Here is a 20,673-nt window from a genome sequence, read left to right on the forward strand (position 1 = left end):
CCTTCCTGCTCCTATGATGCTGCTTGGCCTGCTGTGTTCATCCAGCTCTACACCTTGTTATCTGAAACTTTGTTTTGCTGGGTGTTTAAGATCTTTCAAATTGTGTTCTATATTTAGACAGGCTTTTTGTATAATAAACTTTTGTTCGTTCGTTAAAGAAACTTTGCAGACTAGTGTGATCGTGTTTCAGTGAATGCCTGCCACATTAATTGAAATAAAGAAAAGATTCATCAAGTTAGATTTCATTCTGGGATCTGGCTCTTCCAGTTGTGCTGTCAACTGGGATCATAATACATTGAAATTGAAGCAATGCATGCTGCATCAAGATTCAATGACACAGGAAAACGTGCCAGCATTATAAAAACACTTGGTCCAAATACTGAGCTCACAGCAAATAGTCATGTCTTCTTTGATTTGCCCTTTAGTCTCTGCGTTATCAGTGATTCATCATTTTATCATCAATCATAGCTCTGCACGTTTTGACAATTTAAAAGGGGCTTCTGTCCCTCAACTGAAACAAACCCATTCTTACTTCACTCTTTACAATAACTTGACAATGACAAGATTTAAATGGTAACAATGGAAACTTTTTAAACAATGTAAAATACAGTCTATTAAACTGGGGTGCAAGTTGATCTCTGGTTAGAGCCATAGAGTCATACAACAAGGTAACAGACCCTTTGATCCAACTCGTCCATGCCAACCAGATACCCTAAATTAATCTAGTCCCATTTGCCATCATTTGGCCCATATCCCTCTAAATCCTTCCTAATCATGTACCCATCCAGATGCCTTTAAATGGTGTCATTATACCAGCCTCCACCACTTCCTCGGGCAGCTCATTCCATACATGCACCACCCTCTGCCTGAAAAAATTGCCCCTTAGGTCCCTTTTATATATCTTTCCCCTTTCACTTTAAACTTGAGTCCTCTAGTTTTGGACTCCCCACCCTGGGAAAAAGACCTTGATTATTCACCCTATCCATGCCTCTCATAATTTTATAAACTTCTATGACGTCGCCCCCTCGGCCCCCAGGGAAAATAGCCCCAGTCTATTCAGCCTCTCCCTATAGTTCAAACCCTCCAACCCTGACAACATCCTTGTAAATCTTTTCTGCAACATTTCAAGTTTAACAACATTTCTCCTATAGCAAGGAGACCAGAACTGAAAATAGTATTCCAAAAGTGACCTAACCAATGTCCTGTACAGCTACAACATGACATCCCAAATCCTATACTCAATGCACTGACCAATAAAGACAAGAATACCAAATGCCTTTTTCACTATCCTATCTACCTGTGGTTTGTCAGATATTTGTAATCAAATATCTGTTAAGAGATGTTATGATGCACTTCCAGAGCAGGTAGGACTTGAACCTTGAGCTGCTGGCTTATATGTCAGGACACTATCACTGCATCACAAAAACCATATCTCTGGTTGTTAAATATTTGTAATAAGATAGCCAGCTAATATATTAAGTTAAGCAGAATGAACAGAAATACCATAATTATTCATCACTCTGCTGAAAATTCGGTCAAGTTACATTAACACCAGTGTGAGGAATTTGATAGTTAACTTGCAACAGCAACATATAATGTTGTTCCTATGTATTATACACGTAGTTCTCCTGAAACACAATAGTTGCATTCTTGTGTGACATTGCGCTATAGAAAACTGCGCTAAAGAAAATTGCCATAGAAAATCGCGTTACAGGGACATCACTATAGAAAATCACTATACCTGTACAGCAGAAAGTTCACATTTTCCAAACAACGTCCACTATTCACCAATCATGTTACAGCCAATTCACATTAAAGAAACACGCGTTATAGCAGAACTACCTGCATTGGCTCAAAAATGGTGTATAATTTGTGACTTATTTTATAAAGAACTTCATTTATATCCATTTATGTCAAGTTGGGTTAACACAATGCACTGGTCTGCAGGAAAGATTATTCATTGTCCTTTGTTGAATTCCCATAACATGCCAGCTGGTTGAAGACTAAACATTTAAGTGTATTGAAATACCACAAAGAAGCCACTATACCATCAGGACATTAACTATGATGTAATTAAGACTGTAAACAAAAAATCAATTTGTAAACCTGTTTGATGATATATGGCCGTACATAGAGTATAAAATATCAGAATTTGCTATAAAACCATGTGCATTCTCAATAATATAACAATACTCAGTCAAGAATCACATGACACCAGGTTATAGTCCAACAGGTTTATTTGAAAACACAAGCTTTCACAGTGCAAACCCTACATCAGGTGCTGTGAGAGGAGAGCACACAGACACAGAGATTATAGGCAGAGAGATGAAGGGCAGAGAGATCAAAGGATCATACAACTGTTGTGATCAAATGGCTGACTGGCTGCCTCCTGTTGAATCTTTAATCATTCATACATTCCTGCATTTTAGAAATTGCAGAAGCAGGAAATGGAGAACTCTGTTAGAAAGGAGACACAAGTTTCAATTGATTAAGATGCAAATTTCAGAATCTGTTTCACATCACTGCCCTGAGATAATTAAAGGTTTCGTCAGTGTCTGCCTAACTTTCTAAACTTCAAACAGGCAGAGCAATAGGAATATACAAAAGGTGACATCTCGGGTCAGACACTGAATCATAGGTGTGAAGCCTTGTTCAGAATCTGTCTCAGAGTTTTACCCTGGAATCAGGCTGGTTTTATTTCAAAATATATAAAACTTTATATATATAAATCTATAAAACACACACAGATACACACATATACACACACACATATATATATAAACCTATGAGGTGAATCATTTCAATCAAGATGTTTGCTTATTTGCAAATACATTCTATTTTGTTCAAGAAACACACAATTTGTAGTCACAGTCAGTCAGTTTTATAAATTCCTGCTTTCGGAATAAAACCAGCCTGATTCTAGGTTAAAGAAGTTTAGAAAGTTAGGCAAACACTGATGAAAACCTTTAATTATCTCAGGACAGTGACATGAAACAGATTCTGGAATTTGCAACTTAATCAATTGAAACTTGCGTCTCCTTTCTAACAGAGTTCTCTATATCCTGCTTCTGCAGTTTCTAAAATGCAGGAATGTATGAACGATTAAAGATTCAACAGGAGGCAGTCAGCCAGCCATTTTAGGTTTGTTCCCTCCACTCACATCAGTTGTATGATCCTTTGATCTCTCTGCCCTTCATCTCTGTGCCTATAAACTCTGTGCCTGTGTGCTCTCCTCTCACAGCTCCTGATGAAGGGGCTGCACTCTGAAAGCTTGTGTTTTCAAATAAACTTGTTGGACTATAACCTGGTGTCGTGTGATTTTTGACTTTGTCCACGCCAGTCCAACGCCGGCACCTCTACATCATAACAATATTCCATAATACGCTCAGATAAAATACAATTGCCTTACCAGAATTGTATGGAGACATATGTGTTCCTTTGTAGATATATTCCAAACAACTGCAAAACAAACATTTGTTATTTAAAAGAAGTGTATTCAAAGGATAAGAATAAGATACATACACAAAATTGAGGTTACCTTTGAAATCCTAGTGTTGGGCAGGTAATGGATAGTATATTCTCCTTCAGTTCTGGAACCACAATTTGAATCCAACCAATTCTAATGGGATGACAATCTCTTCTCTCTCTCCTGGTTGTGTAGATCCATTGTGAAGTTAAGCTGAGATTTCTCACCCTGTTTTCCTGTTGTTCATATCATCAGAATGAAAGATTGGCTGTGTCACCCAAGAGAGTGACAAATGGAGATGGAATTAAATCAAACTGGTGTAAAGTAAAGAGTTCCACCACAGCTCTTGACTCACTGGAGAACTTCACAACGTCACTTTGATGATGTTCTATGCAAGACAGCTATGCATAAATTGTCTTTACTCGATTATTTTTAAGCATAAGACACACTAACAAAGAGTGACTGAAAGACCTTGCTGAATACTCTTCATCACTTTGGTAACATTTATTGGTATTAGACATTCCGGGTGAAAAATTATCCCCTTTATATAAGCAATCGGAAGGTGACACTAAAATTAAGGTGACATTTTACCACAGACGTCCAAAGTTAACAATTATAACACATTATTCAATAGAGAGAAGTAGAAACTACAAAGAATTCTATGCATGTGCTGGATGTCTAAAAAATCAAAGAGGCACAATGTAGACTAATCTGGGAGACACAATTTCACTCAGTATGTAAAAACCTTGAGTGATGATGCTTGTTTCCCAAGAGTGGGACTCAGTTCTATGTTGCACTGCACACTCTGTCCATACAACTGTCTAACAATTTAGTAAAATTCATGATAAAAACAAGTAAGCCTTTACTATTTGGTTCGTTAACTCATGCAACATGTCAAAGAAAGGAGGAGGTGGGGATAAAAAGGGACAGTGATCTTGGTGTCACTCGTGCAGAGTTTCTTCACAGATGCTCAAGTTGCATGTTGCCTATGAGTTTTGATGAATTTGCCTTCCATTGATCAGGAAGTTCATAAACTCACGGCAAAAAAAATCCAATTTGCAGTATTCTAAAATTAAACTCCAAGTTAAACCACTTTGAGAAGGCACGGGGAAACAGCTTAAGACATCAAATCAGTTACAGAATAAGAAGCATATCGACACTGGAACATTCCAATTCAGTTATGCTGCTAATATTTATCATAATCTACACACACTGTATAAAGTTACAACACATTGTGTCACATAACATTGACTAAGAATTAAAATAGCAACCGAGCATTCATATTTTCAATTTTTTTTTACAGAATACCAAACAAAATCATATAATAACAAAAACATGGCTGTTGCCAAACATTTTTGAAATGGATAACTAATAATTGTTTTTGTTTTCAAATGCTTTACATGGATGCAATATAAAATCTTCCTCTTACTGCCAGTACAGGTAACCTGATAAACCCACTCATTTTTGTCATACTTAAACTCACTGATGACAACAAATTGGGAGAGAGTTGTAACAAATTTTAAAGTGAATGACTAAAGGAAGGTGGGAATCGAGATGGCAGTCACATTTCAACAGGCAGTGCATATTAGATGCAAAAATAGGAGGAAAAAGGGTACCTAAAATGATTATACTTTAAATCGAACAGAGGAGCTGAGGCTGAGTGACCTTGGTATTCAAATGCACAGGTAATAACTAAAGTAGACATATCTGTTATAAAGATAAGCAGAATCCTTGATTTTGTAGCCAGAGGCCTAGAATACAAAAACAAGGAGGCAGTATTGAATTTACACAAGATTCTAGTGAAGCCTCAGCTGGAGGGATGCGTATAGTTTTCTTACAAAAAGTCTATGACAAGTAGTAGAAAGGCGATAGTGTAGATTTATTAGGATCTTGCTTGAAATAAGGGTTTTTCAATCTAACAAAGTTTGAGAAATTGTGTGCTAAAGATCCTTAAGACAATGAAATGTTATTGTAGGGTAAATGAAATGTATTGCTTCCTCTGTTTGGTGAAACATTTGCAAGGCTCAAACTTAAGATAACCACAAAAAGAGGAAAGGGATGGTTGCAAGAAAAAAGCGAATAGTTCAAGTGGTGAATTTTCTCCTCCAACCCCATTATTGGAGTAAACTCCTTGAAAGAAAAGGAATAAGATGGTTGTTTGAAAGATACTTAAAGGAGTGCAAGGAGCATTAGAGTGGGGTCAGATTAGGTGACTCGTAGCAAAAAGCATCAAAAGACATTTGATGGGCCAAAGAGCCTATGTTGTAACATTTAAGTGATGCTCTGCACACTCATAAAGACGTAAGCATTTTATAAATCATTTCAACTCCAGTGACATCTTGTTGCATGGATGATAATTATGTAAATTTCTATCCTCTGAAAATGATTTTACCTCAAACAATAATTCCTTCAGTAACTCTGTAATTTGCTTAAAAATTTGGTTGAACTAGGCGGTTGTGGGGAGAACTCTGTATCAAACTCGAGGAATATTCTTTGTCTTGTGCCATTGTTTAAAAGGACTAGTTAATTCTTCAGAACAGCATGTCTTCCTAAATCCAAAAGAATTGCAACCTCTTCGTAAAGTCAGGTATAGAATTATCCCTGAGGATCTTGTGAACAAGTTTTATTTTAGCTGAACATTCTAATGCACTAAATGACTTCTTTATCCAGAGCGTGCAGTGCAACCCAGTCATTGTAGGGAAACAATATCAATTCTATCCTCAAAGTTGTGGGCAGAGACTCTGTTTTAATACAAAATCTGGTCACCAGTGTTAGATCTGAGTATATGTCCAACGGATGTGAGTGATGTCCAATTAGACTGCAGAAGGAATCAAAGATGTCCAAAATTGGACAATCTGTAAACAAGCATAAAGACAAAGGTTTATAATATTTAGGTGCTCTGTTACCAGTTGACTATCACATCTAAAAAGGTCTGTTAAGTCCTCAAGGGTGGAACACTGTCTCTGGAAACCTGTGGAAATATTTCTCCACTCTGACAATCTCACATTCACCCTCAGAAAATTGGACACGGGAACCTGAGTCTGACAGTATAATGTTAGTCACTTTAACTATTCCTGCTCTTTAAACATTTAGGATTATGTGGCAATTCTTTGAAGATGGATGGATTAAGTGACATTCTGAAAATTTATTTTTTAACAGCAACTGGAGTTGTGAGTGAGTTTACTTTATCAATTTAAACGTAGATGCAACTGTCAAATCACTACAGCTTTTTCTTTCTTAGTATTTTATTTTTTTCTTATTCTTACAGCTTGCAGACCCTTCCAGAGGGGCAACAGGTTGCAACAGATATACAAATCAGGAATACAGCTTTTAACAACATTTTAATGCGCATAAAAAATAAACCAAAGTTGTAGGTTATATTTCTGTCTAAGCTCAGCCTAGTACTATGTCAGTTTTAATAATTAAACAGTAATGCTTCTTTACAGTTACCATATTTTCATTTCACGATGCACCCATTTTGGTAGGAAAATAATTAATGATTTTTTTTATGGCAAGCACCAACAATTAAAGAGACTTCTCAAAAGTCGGGTAAGGAGACTAAAAAACAGAGTGACAGCGAAGGAAGAGAACAGGGAAAAAAAAATCACAGGCAAATACACCAATGTTGATAAGAACATTTGTTCAGGAGTTTATTTTAACATGTTCTTTAGATATCATTTCTGGATAAGGTGTCTTCATCACTTTAAATACTCTTATCTGTGTGGCCCTGTCATATAATCACTGTTTCTGGGACCACTTCTCGTGGAAGATCCACTACCTCCTTGACAGTTGCAGTTGGGGCAGTGGTGATGATGTGGAGGAGGCCGGTGATGGTGGACTGAAGACCCCGATGACATAGAAATAGCAGAAGCAGCCGCCATCATGGGCATGGAGAACCACGGATTGCAAAATGGCAACAAGCTGGCCAGGTGTGCTTGGGCAGCAGCCGCAGCAAGGTCAGGGTACATGCCTTGGAAACCTGGCATCCCCATCATAGGTCCAAAGCCAGCAGCCATAGGGGGCATGAGATGGTACACTGAGGTAGCTGAAGTGGTGCTGCTAGTCTCCACAGCATGATTACCAGCCCGGATCAGGCCGCCATGTTGTGACGGATGAAACTGAGTCATTTGGTTTACTTTAGTGCTTTGTTCTGTAGCTATATGGTCGGCTGGTCTCACTGCAAGGGCAGGGGGAGCCGGATTGCTAGAACCATTTGTGTTCCCAGTATTGGTGACTCGTTGATTGCTGAGATTATTTTCAAATGCAAATTTTTGCTCATTTTCCCTCGTAGGTGACACTAAGTTGTTCTGCTGTACAGCTAATGTCTGTATTAGTTGTCTCGGGCCTCCTGGTGTCCCCCCACTGACAGGGAAGTCACTATTGGAATCCCCTTCTGTGCAGTTAAGATTAGGAATCGCACTTTTAATGCCAACTCTTCGCTTCATTCTGGGCAGCAGGTGAGGGTAATCTCTTCTGAAATTCAGGTTATGGTAAAACTGAAACTGAAATGAAAATACCATCATTTTATTAATCACCAAATGGATATAACTGACTTAACCTTTTCAATTTTGAATTCTTTTGGATGCACTGTAACTGGGGCACCACAGAACTTTGCCTTAGTCTTAGAGGGCTCCGGCTATTGAAATTTTAATCATTTTTTAAAGTATCTTAAGTATATTGGGTTGCCAACTCTGGTTGGATGAACCCTGAACCTCTCATCACATGACTCGCCTACTACCACCCCATCCTCTTAAGAGCCAAATAGCCTATTTCTGCTCCTATTTTCTGTCTTTCTGTTTCTAAAGGGTCCTTCCTTGTGACATATCACCTTCTCACGCTAACTGGAATGCAAATAAACTCATGATCTGAGCGAATGACTGCCTGTTATCAAACTGCCCTTGTCCCCCATGTCTCATATTTTTAAACTAATATTTGCAAGGGTTCAAGTGAAGCATTGTTAAAAATAGTAATTTTCTTCATGTGTATTTCTTTCTCATAGATTGCTTACAGCAGTGTCCTGAAGATTATTTTTAAATTCCTGGGGGCTGCTGAGCAATCTTGAAAGATTGGCTGGTCTTGTCATTATATATTGTGAAGACTTAGCCTTTGCTAATGGCCTCTGTACATCTTTCAGTCAGCTTTTCAAATGATTTACTGTGCTTTCCATAAGCAGCCCACAGATTATTTCAGTAAAACAAAGTCCCTAAGTTTTATTTCAAAATTTCAATAAATGCAAAGTATGATGAAATTCAAATTTTCACATATAATAAATTATTCTTACTCTCTTCTTCCCCCACGCAACGCAAATAAAACAGCTTTTTAAATGTGTTTGTTTTGGGTCATGATAAACAGTACTGAGGCATTACCTATTGCCCATGTCTCTGAAGACATTAAGAATTAACAACATAACAAAGGGGACCGGAAGTCTAATGTAGGCTAGACCAAATGTATAGAGCAAGATTTCTTCCCTGGAGTACATTTGAGAGCCAGTTAGATTTTTAAAACAATCCTGCACCTTTCACTATCTGTACATAACGAGGAGAATAAACTTGATTGGAAGATTGAAATGTGGAGAAATAGTAAGCAATATAACTGATGAGTGTAATCTTTGGTAAACATTTTTGTTGCTGGCATTTGTGTCAGGACAGGTGTTAAGAACAACCCAGAAAAGGTTCCAGCAATTCACAGTTTTTTTCGTAATCTGCTCATGTCCACAGCAAATCTGGAACCAAACCACAAGGAGAAACAGTGAAGCATTTTGGACAAATCTGGCCACGGGTGGGGACCACTGAACATTTGTGAATCAAATCAGTTGCAACTTCAGTTCAAATTAAGCCTATGTTGCATTCGACTAACCCAATGTGGTGACATCAACTGGATACTGCTGAGAGAATTAATTAAACAACTGGTGGATCTCCCTTGGCATTGCCCATGCAAAGTCAGTACATGGCAAATTCTGATCAGGGTACTGAGATTTGCTACAAGTATAGGCGATTAGGATCAGGAGTATGTTATGCTATAAGCAAGGAATAATGGTGTTCAGGAAAGGAGTGCCAAATGTATATAACAAATTGAATATATATTGTACATACGTCTTCCTGATTTGGTATGTTTGGAATGCTAATACACAATGCATTATCTCAAACATTTCTAACCACTCCATTACAGGGTTCTTTCATGTTTTTTCCTTCTGTATGTTTTCCTCTCTGCATTCTGAACATTGTGATTTCTAGTAGGGCATAGTTCTAAAGGGATCTCCATGACCTCACCTGACGCCACTCATTCTTCGTGTGTGCATCTAGATAGTGATTATTGGATGGGTTATGTGGTCAAAAGCAGCATCAGCTAACATCAATACACACATGCACACACTAACTGGTCACTTAACAGTGATCCTGCTGGAACCCCAAATACATTTTAGCCAGAAGTACAATCTCCTTGGCTGAAATCAATTATTAAAGCACAGATAAGGAACTGAACCTTAATTGGTCCTTGGCTTTCTGAATCAATAACCCAAAACAATAAGCATTTACAAACTGAGACATCTGATTTTAAATTGTTATGAATGTATTTGGTTTATATATAGTTCGATATGGAGATCATTCCTGGTTGCCTATTAGGAACGGGTGGGTCCATTTTTACAACCCATGAGAGAACACAATGTTTTCGATATATTTCTTCAGCAATCTGTCTGTTGCATATTACTTGTGCAGATGTCACATATGCATTAATCCCCAACACATATTCTCTACGTCGCAGGTCTATTAATCAAAGAGGTCCAGCCTCCAATTCATTCTGACATCACAGATAATATAATTAACATAGCAACAGGGAATGACCTATTATAGCATCATCACCTTAGCAACAATGTCAGTCACTTTTGTAGGTCAGCCTAGTAAAAATATACAGAGGATACAGGTTAAGAGGCTGTGCTGCACTGCATTTATTCCATGAGTGACTCCAACCTGGTCATAATCTATGAGCATTGTGATGGTCAAGGTTACAAGTAAAATAAGATTACATAGACAGCCAGCATTTGCCCTTTATTTCAAAGATACATTGTGAAAGACTTAAATTACCCTTATTGATAATGAGCACATTATTAAGGGGAATGTGGTTGGTCAGAGGGTGGACCAGTCAACAGGCTTGGAACTAGTTCTTTCAGAAGGCTGTTGCAGCTTAGGATGGCTCTGGTCACATTTTGCAGACCATTTTAATAGTCATTGGAAAATGCATAACTTCTTTATAAGAGCTGCTATTGAACACTATCATTTCCTTTACTGTAGGATTAAACAGCTTACTTAAGCCATGCACGACAGACTTTATATACATTAATATATAAATGTTTTGCTATTTGCTCACAACAACAGCTGACAAAGTTAAATGCAGTCTATTGTTGTTGGGATCATTGTAAACATGACCTGGGAGGCAATAAACCACATCCCAAACAGGCAATCTCAGAAATATTGAGGACATGCTGCCACAGACTGAGGTCGACCTTTTAGCAATCCGCCTACATCTCCAATAGACTGTGGAGTTTGAGAACAGAAGGCAAGAGAGGGTTGGGTTTTGGAGGGGACAAGGGGATGGGGTTGTGGATGGGGGGGGGAAATGTGCGTCCGTACGACATTAGCGACAACAATCGTTTGTTACTCTTAATACTTTTCTTTTGTTGTTTCGTTTTGTTTTTTTTTTCTACCTTGGTCATTGAAACTGCTCCTTTTTCTTCAGCAATGAATTCAGAAAGAGAGGCAGATCGTTGAAAATCTTGGCGAATTTTGCTAAAACCATACAGATTCAGCTGCCGAATGAAACTTTTCATGCAGTCAGTTTCAAAAATCCTAGAGGGACCGCGCCGCTCCAGCACCTCTTTCTTAAAGGATTCCTCATCTATAACTACACAGTTTCCACCCTCGTCCCACCGGATGGATGCAAACTGATCGCTCTCAACGATTTTCCAGAGTTTTTTCGGGAAGGTAAGTGACATAAGGTCAGTGTCACCTACCTCCTCGTAGTAGACCAACCGGGGTCTTTTTAAAACCGACTCCTCAGTCAAAGCTTGGAGAGCATTTTCTTCTAAAATTGTCCTCAATTCCGAGTCTCCTGAGGCTATCTGGTCACACCCGGAGCCGGCTGAAGGCACTTCATGTGTTTTGTCAGAAAGCTGAGGGACTTCTTTCTGGTCAGAGGATACTGTCTCCCCCGCTGTAGAGTTTAAGTCACCTTCAGTGTCGCTGTCCTTTTCCACTTTGATGGTTTTCTGGAGTGCAGACATTTTTTTATATATATGGGGTTTCTTTTTTTTTCTTAAATTTTTGGAAGTGGGGGGGAATTGGGGAAGGGAGGGGGAGAAAAAAACTGCTGCTGAAGGTGTTTTCCTTTATTGGTGCCAACAAGGAGATGTCACAAGGTTCAACGACGCTGATTGATTTTGGATGTACACACAGAAGCTAGCGCTGGCTCAGAATAAGTGGGGCTGATGCGCTGCTGGGGAAAAAAAAAATACACCGTGAGGAGTTCCAGATCGTCATAAAACAAAACCACCAACGCGCTCAGGGCCGTCACAATAAGGTTTGCCACAATCCACGGGCCGTCACAATAAGGAAACCTTCATAGCCCCCACCCCACCCACTGGAAAAATGCTATCCATCCTCCCCAACCCCCTCCTCCTCCTCTTAACACAAAATGTACCAACTGGACCCGAACTCTGCTTTCTCCCTCCACTCGTGATGCCAGACCCGCTGAGTTTCTCCAGCAATTTCTGCTTTTTTCTTTGCAGCTCAAAATCCTGCTGGAAACAGGAGAGTGCAAGCTCCATGTGTACACTTCCAGGCCTAGGCCCTCTCTTTGGGCCTGGGGCAAGCTGCTAACTTGTTAAAAATTTACTGGATGCAAGGAAGGATCCCATTCAGAATCTCTGGACTGGCCCTTTTTTTTTAAATTATAGACCCAGGAATCCAGAAGCAAAACTAATTATTGGAGTTGTTAAGGCTTTTTCTCCCCCTGCAGGTTCATCCAGTCAGCACCAGTTCTGCTCAGCAAAAGTGGCCCACTGGGCACTCGCATTTCAGACCAGGCTCCAAGCCAGTGAGTTGGGTTCTTTACCCATTTAAAGTTTGAGAATACGTCGGGATCGTTATGGCCCCAAAAACCTCTAATCATTTGCTTTACTGGGTAAAACTGCATGATGAACGAGCACCAGCTATCCCGAGTGACTTTGGAGGAACCAGCTACTAGATGGTGCAATTATTCTTTCACCCCATACCAAAGCTCGACCACCGATTTGCATGTCAAGACTACTGTGGACCTCCACCAGAGTTTGCTCTAATTACAAATTTTTATTTACTTTGCAATGTGCTGGCAAAAGAACCCTTACCAGTCCTTTTATTGTGCTCAAAAATATTCAGACATCTTTGGTGCCTTCACAAAACCCAGCTGACTGCATGGAAATTTGCACACGTGGTTAGGTCCATGGTGACTACATCAATGTAACTATTCCAATAAACCTTTCTTCAAATTACTTGTGACAAGCAAAAGTCCCCAGGCACCATTTTGACTTATGGACAAAGTGTTGGCCGCTTTGCAAGATAGACTGGCCATTGCCCCTTTTTAGAGCTGTAAAATAATTTGCATCAATCGCTCCTGAACCACATGATCATATTCTGCAGCACCGAAGGTATCCCACTCTTTAGTGAGTGTAATTCTGATTTAATCTCGGGCTCCCAGGTCAGCCATACACGGAATTTCACAAATGGCTTGTTACTTTCATCTTCTGCTTGGGATTAGCCTGAAACTTCTCTGCCTTACTTGGCACCTCAGGTAAACATTAAAATAACATTAAGTGGTGAGAGAAGGGTTTACCTGGAATTCTGGTCACCTTGCTCCCTTAACTGGTCGTGTGCCTCATTGCCTGCCTCTGCTGCATTTCTAAAGGTAGTTCCCTGTATCAATGATCAAAGTTCATTTTTGAAACACCTCGGAATAACAGAAGCCTTATGATGGAGAAATAGGCCATTCAGTCCATTATGCCTGTACCTAGAAACAGACCCTTTGGTTCAACTCATCCATGCTGACCAGCTATTCTAAATTAATCTAGTCCCATTTGCCAGCATTTGACCCATATCACTCTAAATCCTTCCTATTCATTTACCCATCCAGATGCCTTTTAAATATTGTAATTGTACCCACATCCATCACTTCCTCTGGCAGCTCATTCCATACACACACCACCCTCTGCGTGAAAAAGTTGCCCCTTAGGTCGCTTTTATATCTTTTCTTTCTCACCTTGAACCTATGCCATCTAGTTTTGGATTCTCTTACCCTGGGGAAAAGATCTGCTCTTCAAATGTACATCATTACCTAATGCCAACCTCTTGCCTTTCCTCACACCCTTGTACATTAATTTTATTCAAATAATTGTCTAATACCCTGTTGAATGCATCAATTGAACATCCCTTCACCACATTTCCAGCCAGGACATTACATTTCCTAACTACTAGATGAGTGGGAAAAGGTTTTGTCTCATTGTAACCTTGCTTCTTTCTCAAATCACTTTAAATCTATGCCCTCTCGTTTTGTTCCATTTGCAAGTTGGAACAGATCCTCCCTATCTTTCCAGTCCATGCATGATTTTGAAAACCTCTATCAGACAAAAAGGGAAAAGATTAAAATAAACCAATCAGGGAATGTAAAAGGTTGAGCTCCTACAAGTAATAAAAAGTAAGAGAGTAGCTAAAGTAAATGTTGGTCCCTTAGAAGCAGAGGCAGGAGAAATTATGGGGAACAAGGAAATGCCAGAATTATTTAAACAAATATTCTAAGCACGTTTCCACAGTTGAGGACAGAAGTTGAATACTAGAAATAAAGAGTGGCCTCGGTGCTAAAAGGAGTGAGGAAATTAAAGAAATTAGCATCAGTTGAGACAAAGCACTATAGAAACTTAAGGGACTAAAATACACAAATCCAGAGGACCTCATGGTCTACATCCAAAGGTTTTTAAAGAAATAGCTGCAGAGATAATGGATACAGTAGCTATTCTTTTCCAAGATTCCCTAGATTCTGGAATGGCATCTGCAGACTGGAAGTTAGCAAATGAAACGCTGCTATTTCAAGAAAGGAGAGAGGAAAACAGGCACCTACATGTTAGTTAAACTGATGCTGTCATTAGGAAAATCTATTACTAACTAAGTCCTAAAATACCACACACAGACATTCAAAGGGCTTGAAGAAAATTTGCACGATGTGACGTTAGTAAACAAAAGATCAATGAAGAAAGTCGAATTCAAAAATTAGAAACCCCACATTTATCTTCTTATAAAAAAAACTTCTGGCTGGACTAACTTATTGCAAATTCGAAATAGATTTTAGCCAGTTGCATTTCCAGTGAAGGTTATGGTTGCAGTAGTTTTGCTAATGAATAGTCAGGCTTTGAACTGTGGTAAACTATTTTATGATGGTATAATCTAAATTATAAATTCTTTGAATGAATATGAATGTCTAATAGTTAAGTCCAATTTATACAAAGTAGGTCATGTAATAAAAACCTGCAGATGCCTTATCTCTGATGGCCAAATCTTCAGAAATAAGTATGGTTCTGCAGAACACAAATTGGATATTTTGATTAGCAAATCAATAATGATGAAGAGTTATCCCTGAATTACGTTAATGGAATAGAAAATCAGCAGTAATGTGTAACTGATGATTTGCTGGGAGTTTGTTTCACTTTACTGGCAAAGACCAACTTTCTTTCTTGGATCACCAGTTTAGCAAAGACAAGATAGGTTTAAATCTAAAAAAGACTACATGCTGAAGAAACTCTTCAGAAGCGGTCAGAGCTGTTGAGTTTATCCAGCACTTTTCATTTTAATTTCAGAGCTGCATCATCTGCAGTACTTTGCTTGTACTATAAGTTTAAATGTACCGTTAATGCCCAAAGAAGCTGCTAACATCACAGTCTAGGGTCATAAAATAGGACTGACTACTGGGACAAAGTACTGCAGAAACAAAAGCCCTCCCCAGAACACTACCTCAAAATGAATCAGCTCCTTGAAGATAGAAAAATAGCAACAACAAAAATGCCCTGTATGATGACTTATCCCATTTTCAGTGCACTCCTGGATTGTATCAGATGTCTGCAGATGAGTTTCCATAGATTCTCAAGAATATAATACATTCTTGACAATGGTGGAATTACATTCTAAACTGCTAAAAGTGGCAAAATAATTTAGTAACTAATTGATTACAGAAAGAATGATGGCAAATTGTAACTTGGCTCTTCTAATAAATACTGAACCGCTGACAATCCCAAGGGGAAATCTCACTTTGGAACTTGAAATAGAGCTAAAAATTTTATCTGAAACCGTTCATAGCAGGGTCATAATTCTTGATGTTACACAGTCATTTTTTTCCAATTGACTCCTCAGTGAGCTGCACTACTATCATATAATGTGAAGTCAGGCAGATGACAGAGGTTTGGGGATGGGTGGCAGGTGCAGTGGTTGGAACAAAAGAAGCCAGAGAGAAAATATCTTTAATTTTCCAATGTGTAAGCAGTACATTTCTGTAAAATTTCAGTATGACAGTACTGAAGGAAGTCATTCAGCCCACACAAAAGCAAAACACAGTGGATGCTGGTAATCTGCACAGATACAGAGAATACAGTCATAGAGATCTACAGCATGGAAACTGGCCCTTCAGCCCAACTTGCCTATGCCGCCCAGTTTTCACAATTAAACTAGTCTCATTTGGCTGCATTGGCCCATATCCCGCTATACCCATCCCATGCATGCTTTCCTGAGGCAGCGGGAAACTTAGACAGAGTCAATGGAAGAAAGGCTGGGTTTCATGATGAAGTGGGCTGTTTTCACAACTCTCTGAAATTACTCATGGTCTTGGGCAGAGCAGTTGCCGTACCAAACTGTGATGCATCCGGATAGGATACTTTCTATGGTGCATCTATAAAAATTGGTAAGAGTCATTGTGGATATGCTGAATTTCCTTACCCTTCTGAGGAGGTAGGGGCGTTGGTCTGCTTTCTTGACTATAGCGTTGATGTAGATGGACCAGGACAGATCGTTGGTGATATTTACTCCAAGGAACTTGAATCTTTTAACGCCTTTCCTCAGCACCATTGCTACAGTCAGGGGATGTCCTCTACTCCTCTTCCTGAAGTTGAACATCAGCTCCTTCGTTTGCTGGCATTGAGGGAGAGATTTCATCTTTACACCATGCCACTAAGATGTCTGTTTCCTGTACTCTGTCTCGTTGTTGTTTAAGATCCGACCCACTACGGTGGTGTCATCAGCAAATTTGTAAATGGAGTTAGATCTGAATTTGGTCACACAGTCGTGAGTGGATAAGGACTATAGTAAAGGGTTGAGTAAGCAGCCTTGTGGGGCACCGGTGTTGGGGGTTATTGTGGAGGTGGTGTCATTTATCCTTACTGATTGGGGTCTGTGGATCAAGAAGTTGAGGATCCAGCTGCAGTGAGGGGTGCAGAGTCCCAGTCTGAGATTGATTGGAATTATGGTGTTGAAGGTGGAGCTAAAAAAAAACAATAAATAGGAGTCTGACATAGGTGTCCTTGTTATCCAGATGTTCCAGGAATGAGCGTAGGGCCAGGGAGATGGCATCTGCCGTGGACCTGTTATGATGATAGGCAAATTATAGTGGATCAAGGCAAACTGGGAGGCTGGAGTTGATCTGTGCCATTGCTCGAAGCACTTCATAATGATGGATGTTAGCGCCACCAGGCGATAGGCATTAAGGCACATTGCCCGATTTTTCTTTGGCACGGGGATGATAGTGATCTTCTTGAAATAGGTGAGACCCTCACATCAAAGTAAGGAGAGGTTAAAGATATCTGTGAGTACTCCCACTAGTGGATCCTCGCAGGATCCGAGTGCACAGCCAGGGACTTCATCCAGGCCAGTCACTTTCCATGGGTCCGCTCTCAAGAAGGCCAATCTGACATCTGCAGCAGTGACTGTGCGTACAGGTCCACCCAAGGCTGTTGGGGCAGATGACATCATTTCACTGACCTTCTGTTCCAAACGACCATAGAGCTCATCGGGAAGGGATACATGTCAGTAATTCAACTTGATTTAGCTTTATGGCCTATTATATCATGTAAGCTTTGACACAGTCAACATGTGTTTGTGTGGTTAGTCTGAGTCTCTAGTTTAGTCTGGTATTGTCCCTTTGCATCCTTGATGGCTTTACAAAGATCATACCTATATTTCACGTTTCGTAAGGGTCACCCGACCTGAATGCCTCAGGCCTGGACTTCAGCAAAGAGCGGATCTTCCGGTTCATCTACGGTTTCCAGTTGGGGAAAACATTGATCTTTGGCACGCAGTCGTCTACACACTTACTGATGAAGTCTGTGACCACGACATGGAGGTGCCGGTGTCGGACTGGGATAGACAAAGTCAGAAATCACACGACACCAGGTTATAGTCCAACAGGTTTATTAACAATCACGAGCTTTCGGAGCGCTGATCCTTCGTCAGGTGAAGTGGACAAAGGGGGCACACTCTTGAGGTTGGCCTGGTTGAAGTCGCTGGCTACAACGAACAAGGCCTCAGGTTATTCCATCTCAAGGCTATTTATAGCAGTGTATATTTCATCAAGTGCGCTCTTCATTTCAACATGGGGTGGGATGTAAACTACTGTCACGATAGTAAACTCCTGTGGCAGATAGTAGAGACAGCATTTCGCTGTTACATATTCCAGGTTTGGGGAGCAATAACTCACCAGGGTCGTCACATCCAAGTTAAAAGTATTGAACAGGAGACAGACCCCTCCGCCCTCTGCTTTGCCCAAGGATGCTGCACGGTCTATCCACTAGATTGAGAAGCCCTCAGGTTGTAAGGCACAGTCAAGCAAAGCAGGAGAGAGCCTTGTCTCAGTAAAACACAGAGTGGTCACTATAAAAATTTAATTTTTTTCCCCCAAATTCAATCTCCTCAGCTTTCTTTGTAACATTACTTGCTTATAATTTGATTAACTCACTCAAAACATCTGAAAATAATCATCTGGCAACATGGCAAGCAAAGCTAAACCCATACCAGCAGTTGGAGTATTTCAACACCATTATTAGGTGTCACTGACAGGCTCTATAGAAAAAGATTCTGTAGAAAATAACAGCAGAAAGCAATTAATTCACGGTAAAATCTACGGAAAAATCTGAAAAGTCTCTTTTCCTTTGACAATTAGAACTCTCAGACACCATGTGTACTTAATTGGAACCCTGCACACAAAAGCACTATACATGGACCTGGAAAATAGAACATTTCCTGGCTCTGTCTTACTGTAGTGGTTTGTCAAATTCAGAATTAAAGTTTAAATAAAAAAATTGCTGCTGAAAGGTTTAAATAGCGTGGTGTTCAAAATAAGCACTAACAGCTTGCAGTTACACAGAGTCCTTCAACATAGCAAAATGGCTAAAGGTGGTTCACAGAGCACAATCTGCAAATTGACATTTAACCAAAAGGAACACTAGGAATGGTGACCAAAAACTTGGTCAGAAGTGAGTTTCAAGGATTTTCTTGAAAGGTGAAAAAGATGTAAAGGAAGATTGATTTAGGGAGGGAATTCCAAAACTTAAAACACCTAGACAGCAGAAGCAAACCTTTTTCCAAATTCCTTTTGCGTAATTATTACCATTGCAATTTTACTACTTACTAGTTTTATTTTGTTTCTAAATGAAACAAAATAAGAAACAAATCAACCAGTACAACATTAATTTGTTAGGCACTACTTGTTTTAAAATTAAGTTACTGTGATCAAAACAATCTGTAGAACACAAACTTCTGGAATAAAATTGTAAATGGTTTTGGAAAATTCAGCAAATAAGCATCACCAGCTTCTTGTCCCTGCCTTCCATCCCATCTCCCAAACCCCTCTAAATTTCCCAAACTGGCATCTCAAAAACTAGACGCCTACCTGGATGACTTCTTCACACCCACTGATTCTCAATCATTAGATAATGCTCATTCTCCACTCACTGTCAACCCATCCTTGTTCTCTGCAATCTTTCTCCCCAAAATCATTTCATCTTCATTCTGTTCAAACCATTTGTCTTCATTCTTTTGTTTTGTCCCAAATTCCCACTTTTCTGTTCTGCTTTCAACATGATAAATAGTGATGAAGTCGCAAAAGGAAATAATTACGAACAGTTGTTTTGTATATCCCCAAGGCAAATTATGACGACTATTAATGAGATTAAATGTTTCTGTGTTAATAAAAACAGCCACAGATTTCCATACGTGGCAGTCTATTAAGATACCAAACTATGCAGTTACTTCCTAACAAGTTTGTGGAAACCATGTTTCAATTTCATGGTCACCCCACGGGACATACTCCCTAGGAAGATGCAAACAGCAGTTATTATTAACTCATTATAATGTAGCTAAACTTGTTGGTGTATACACTGCACAAAATTTCGTGAATATAGAAAGCTTGAGAGAAACAGGTGACTTTGTGCATATGGTTCCCTAAGTTCTTCACAACGTGACCGAGATAGAACGTTGTGCTAAACAACTCCATTATTGCTTTATCATGCAAATACTAGGATGATAGAAGGCAAACCAGACCAACCTTGCTTTTTTCCTCCCCCCAACTTTGCAACTCTTATGGAGCAATTCTCAACCAGTTTGTGTATAATCCAATTCAAAAAAGTAGGTGCCATTGGTTTGAACATCGAAAAGGACCCAATTGTTGTTTTGATGCCACCTCATGCTTGCACCGTGGAAAACCTAATCGTTATTCAGGATGGTACACCAGAGGAAGCAATCAGCTCCAAAATAAACTAATGAGATCCAACAGATCTAGTATTATTTACTGATTTTTGCAGTTTTGGGCATTCAAGATTGCCAAAGGAGAATGGAGTACAATTCATAAAGTGCTCAGTCTATGAAGTTCTTCTGTACCTCCCACACCCTCTATATACGCCATTCCTCCCCACTCAGGCATTGCTGCAGGGCTGTGCTCAATGGCTGTCCTAGCCTGTTCTCCATTCTCAGTCAGTGTATAGATTATGCGAGCAACTTGCCAACTGCCTTAAATTAATTAAAATGGATCAGAGTTCTCACTGACCTAGGGTATGCAATTGCTTCACCAGCTCATTGTGCCATTGAGGCCAAATTCAGAGCCAGCACATGTACAGAGACAGACACGTTTTGATAAAGGAACAGAATTCACAAACA

The 20,673-nt window shown here is 39.6% G+C and overlaps 1 protein-coding gene across 1 annotated transcript; it reads right to left on the reverse strand.

Annotated features, from left to right (window-relative positions):
* Positions 1 to 7,067: 7,067 nt before the first annotated feature.
* Positions 7,068 to 11,790, reverse strand: LOC109916090 (heat shock transcription factor, Y-linked-like). The gene is made up of 2 exons (XM_020515798.2): positions 11,166 to 11,790; positions 7,068 to 7,968 (listed from the first exon to the last, which is right to left on the reverse strand). Exons 1-2 carry the CDS (start codon positions 11,739 to 11,741, stop codon positions 7,180 to 7,182), a joined length of 1,365 nt encoding a protein of 454 aa, XP_020371387.1. The 5' UTR covers positions 11,742 to 11,790; the 3' UTR covers positions 7,068 to 7,179.
* Positions 11,791 to 20,673: the final 8,883 nt, after the last annotated feature.

This window comes from Rhincodon typus, chromosome 14 (assembly GCF_021869965.1).
Source record: "Rhincodon typus isolate 14 chromosome 14, sRhiTyp1.1, whole genome shotgun sequence".
NCBI classification, from domain to species: domain Eukaryota; kingdom Metazoa; phylum Chordata; class Chondrichthyes; order Orectolobiformes; family Rhincodontidae; genus Rhincodon; species Rhincodon typus.

Excerpts from the sequence above, each read along its gene's own strand:
- LOC109916090 (XM_020515798.2), bottom strand. The coding sequence starts at position 11,741 with ATGTCTGCACTCCAGAAAACCATCAAAGTGGAAAAGGACAGCGACACT. Across the intron at positions 7,969-11,165 it reads GAGCAGTTTCAATGACCAAG|TTTCAGTTTTACCATAACCT; the intron begins GTAGAAAAAAAA and ends TTTTCATTTCAG.